This window comes from Pezoporus wallicus, unplaced genomic scaffold, assembly GCF_028554395.1.
Source record: "Pezoporus wallicus isolate ANWC-B61680 ecotype Strahan unplaced genomic scaffold, APGP_CSIRO_Pwel_v1 contig_3817, whole genome shotgun sequence".
NCBI lineage: Eukaryota > Metazoa > Chordata > Aves > Psittaciformes > Psittacidae > Pezoporus > Pezoporus wallicus.
The window spans coordinates 7,067,967-7,070,318 of record NW_026635157.1 but is presented as its reverse complement, the minus strand read 5'-3'; the positions used below and the strand labels follow the sequence as shown (position 1 = coordinate 7,070,318).

Genomic DNA, 2,352 nt, shown 5'->3' with positions numbered 1-2,352 from the left:
TATTCTTTTTACAACAGGGACTTTTTGTTTTGTTTCTTTCCGGTTTAGTATAATAAGAAAACACCGCCCGAGGAGCCGGCTAAAACATTACCTTTGCAGGGTCCTTACTACGCTAATCCCGTGTTATCGAGGGGGGACAGGGCAGAGGGGCAGCGGGGCCAGTTCCGTCCTCAGGCCCCCCCCCCCCCCCCCCCCCCCCCCCCGCCCTTTGCCCGTGGAAGCCCCGGCTCGAGCGCAGCCCGGGTGGCCGGAGGATCCCCGCCGAGTCACTTCAGGAGGTCCTTGGTCTCCCCCGAGATCCTGGCCATGTTGGAGGCGGTGAGGGCAGAGAGGTGGGGCGGGGGGGGCATCTGGCAGATGGTGCAGGGGCACGGCAAGCCCGCCCAGTGCTGGAAGCCGCTGCCGAGCTGAAGGGCGGGGGGGGTCGAGGGGGTCTTGAGCAAGGAGTGGGGGGGCCGGATGGTGCCGATGGCCGGCAGGGAGGCGGAAAGGGAGGAGGAGGTGTTGGCGGAGGACAAGGCACTGCCGAGTATGGGGTGCACCTGGTGCACCGGGCCAGCGGCGTGGGGTGGGTGCCCGGCGGAGTGTCCCACCGTGCCACAGTGGAAGGCCGAGTGGTGCCCCCCGTAGATTTCCCCCACCAGCCTCTTCATCTCCTCCAGGGAGCTGGTGAGCATCAGGATATAGTTTCTGGCTAGCAGGAGGGTGGCGATTTTGGAGAGTTTTCTCACAGAAGGGCCGTGCGCGTAGGGCATCACCTCCCGCAGCCCGTCCATAGCGAGGTTGAGGTCGTGCATCCTCTTACGCTCCCGGCCGTTGATCTTCAGCCGCAGCTGCTGCAGGTCCTGCTCCGAGAGCTGTTTCTTGATTTTGTACTTGCTGCCTTCCCCTCCTGCCTTGGAGCCGTTCCTGGAGAGGCCTTCCCCGGACATCTTCTGCACCAGGTCGTTCTGGGTGGAGGAGACGGAGTTGAGGCGGCTGTCCTGGTGGTGGTGATGGTGGTGGTGGTGGTGGTGGTCTCTCAGGTACATCTCATCCATGTCTGGCGAGGAAGCTCTGCTGGAGACAGAGCTGGAGTCAGAATTCATTGTATTCGGGTTTCTGAGCAAGAAACTCTTCCCTGCTCTGGAGGTGGTGGAACAAGACGGCTCTCCTTTGAAAAGCAACGAAAACGGAACGAAAAAGAAAGAAACAGACGGCAGGGTCTGCCAGCGAAGGGCTGGAAATGCCGGAGGAAGAGGAAAAAAGCCCCTCAGCCCCCTCTCTCACCCGTCTCTCCCCTCTCTCTCTCTCCCCCCGGTACTCTGCCTGTTTACAGGATGGCTAGTTAGTGTATGCTTGGACTAACCTCAGCCTGAAAAAGAGGGGCTTTTATAGAGCTGCAGCAGAGAGCAGAGACAAAAGGAGCCCTCCTATGTATAATGGTCTAGTTAGGATGACGTGCCATTATTCAGGGCGGTGCGCTTTGACTGTCCCATTTAGCAAGGACCCCTATTCATATTCATTGTGGTGCCACCCGGGACACCTCAGCCACGGACCATCAGGAGTCAAGGAGACACAAAACCTCTCTGATTGACACCGCACACTCATCGCTCCGTGTGCGCGCCACCTCCTCCCCCTGCCCCTCATTTCCAATATAAAACCGCATCCCGTCTACAGTAGGGAGGCGAGGGGCTGCGGCAGGCAGAGGCCGCCAGGGGAAGTGCCCCCGCTCCTGCGGGAGGGGCCGGGGGGGCGTCGGTCCCCCCCGTCCTGCAGCGCCCCCGGCTCCAGGCGCGGCTCCCCGCTTTGTTTGCCATTACCTTCCCCTGCCCCGGCCCCCCACCCCCGGCCGCGGTTTATGGTGCGGCGCCGGCTGCCCCTTGCCCGGCCGGGCCGGCCGCGGTTGACTCGTACCTGGGCCACCGCCGCTTTGTTTAAAGGAGCGATCGCTTGGGCGGCCTCCGCAAGAAAACGCGCCCTGGGAAACCAGCCTCCCCCCGGGGCAGACTGCCTTTAAACAAACAGGGACAGCCGGCGTACAAGTCGGTGTTCTGGGCGGCGGAGGGGCAGCAGCCCCAGGGGCTCCGACGGGAGGGCGGCGCTCCGGGGAGGAAGGAGCAGCCGTCGGTGGGCCCGGGAGGCTGCGTTCAAAGTCGGACCGGGCCGGACGCAGGCGGGAAGGGGGGACAGTGCTGCAAAACAAGTCCTAGGCGTTCGCGCCAGTAAGTAACCGTCCGCGGGCAGCGGCTGCAGCCTGTGCGGGACCTTCTCCTGTCGGCGGTGGAGTGGGCAAGGGAGGGGTGCGTGGGGCTGCGCTGGTCGGAGCTCAGCCGGACAGGGCTGGCGGGGCACTGGGGGCAGGTGCCACCG

At 63.5% G+C, this 2,352-nt stretch overlaps 1 protein-coding gene across 1 annotated transcript; it reads right to left on the bottom strand.

Moving 5' to 3' along the window:
* Positions 1–226: 226 nt before the first annotated feature.
* Positions 227–2,105, bottom strand: OLIG3 (oligodendrocyte transcription factor 3). The gene is made up of 2 exons (XM_057407575.1): positions 1,897–2,105; positions 227–1,056 (listed from the first exon to the last, which is right to left on the bottom strand). The coding sequence occupies exon 2, from the start codon at positions 1,038–1,040 to the stop codon at positions 267–269; it is 774 nt and encodes a 257-aa protein (XP_057263558.1). The 5' UTR covers positions 1,041–1,056; positions 1,897–2,105; the 3' UTR covers positions 227–266.
* Between the last annotated feature and the right edge of the window lie 247 nt (positions 2,106–2,352).

What these genes read in the sequence shown, in the direction of transcription:
- OLIG3 (XM_057407575.1), bottom strand. Translation starts at nt 1,040, where the DNA reads ATGGATGAGATGTACCTGAGAGACCACCACCACCACCACCACCATCAC.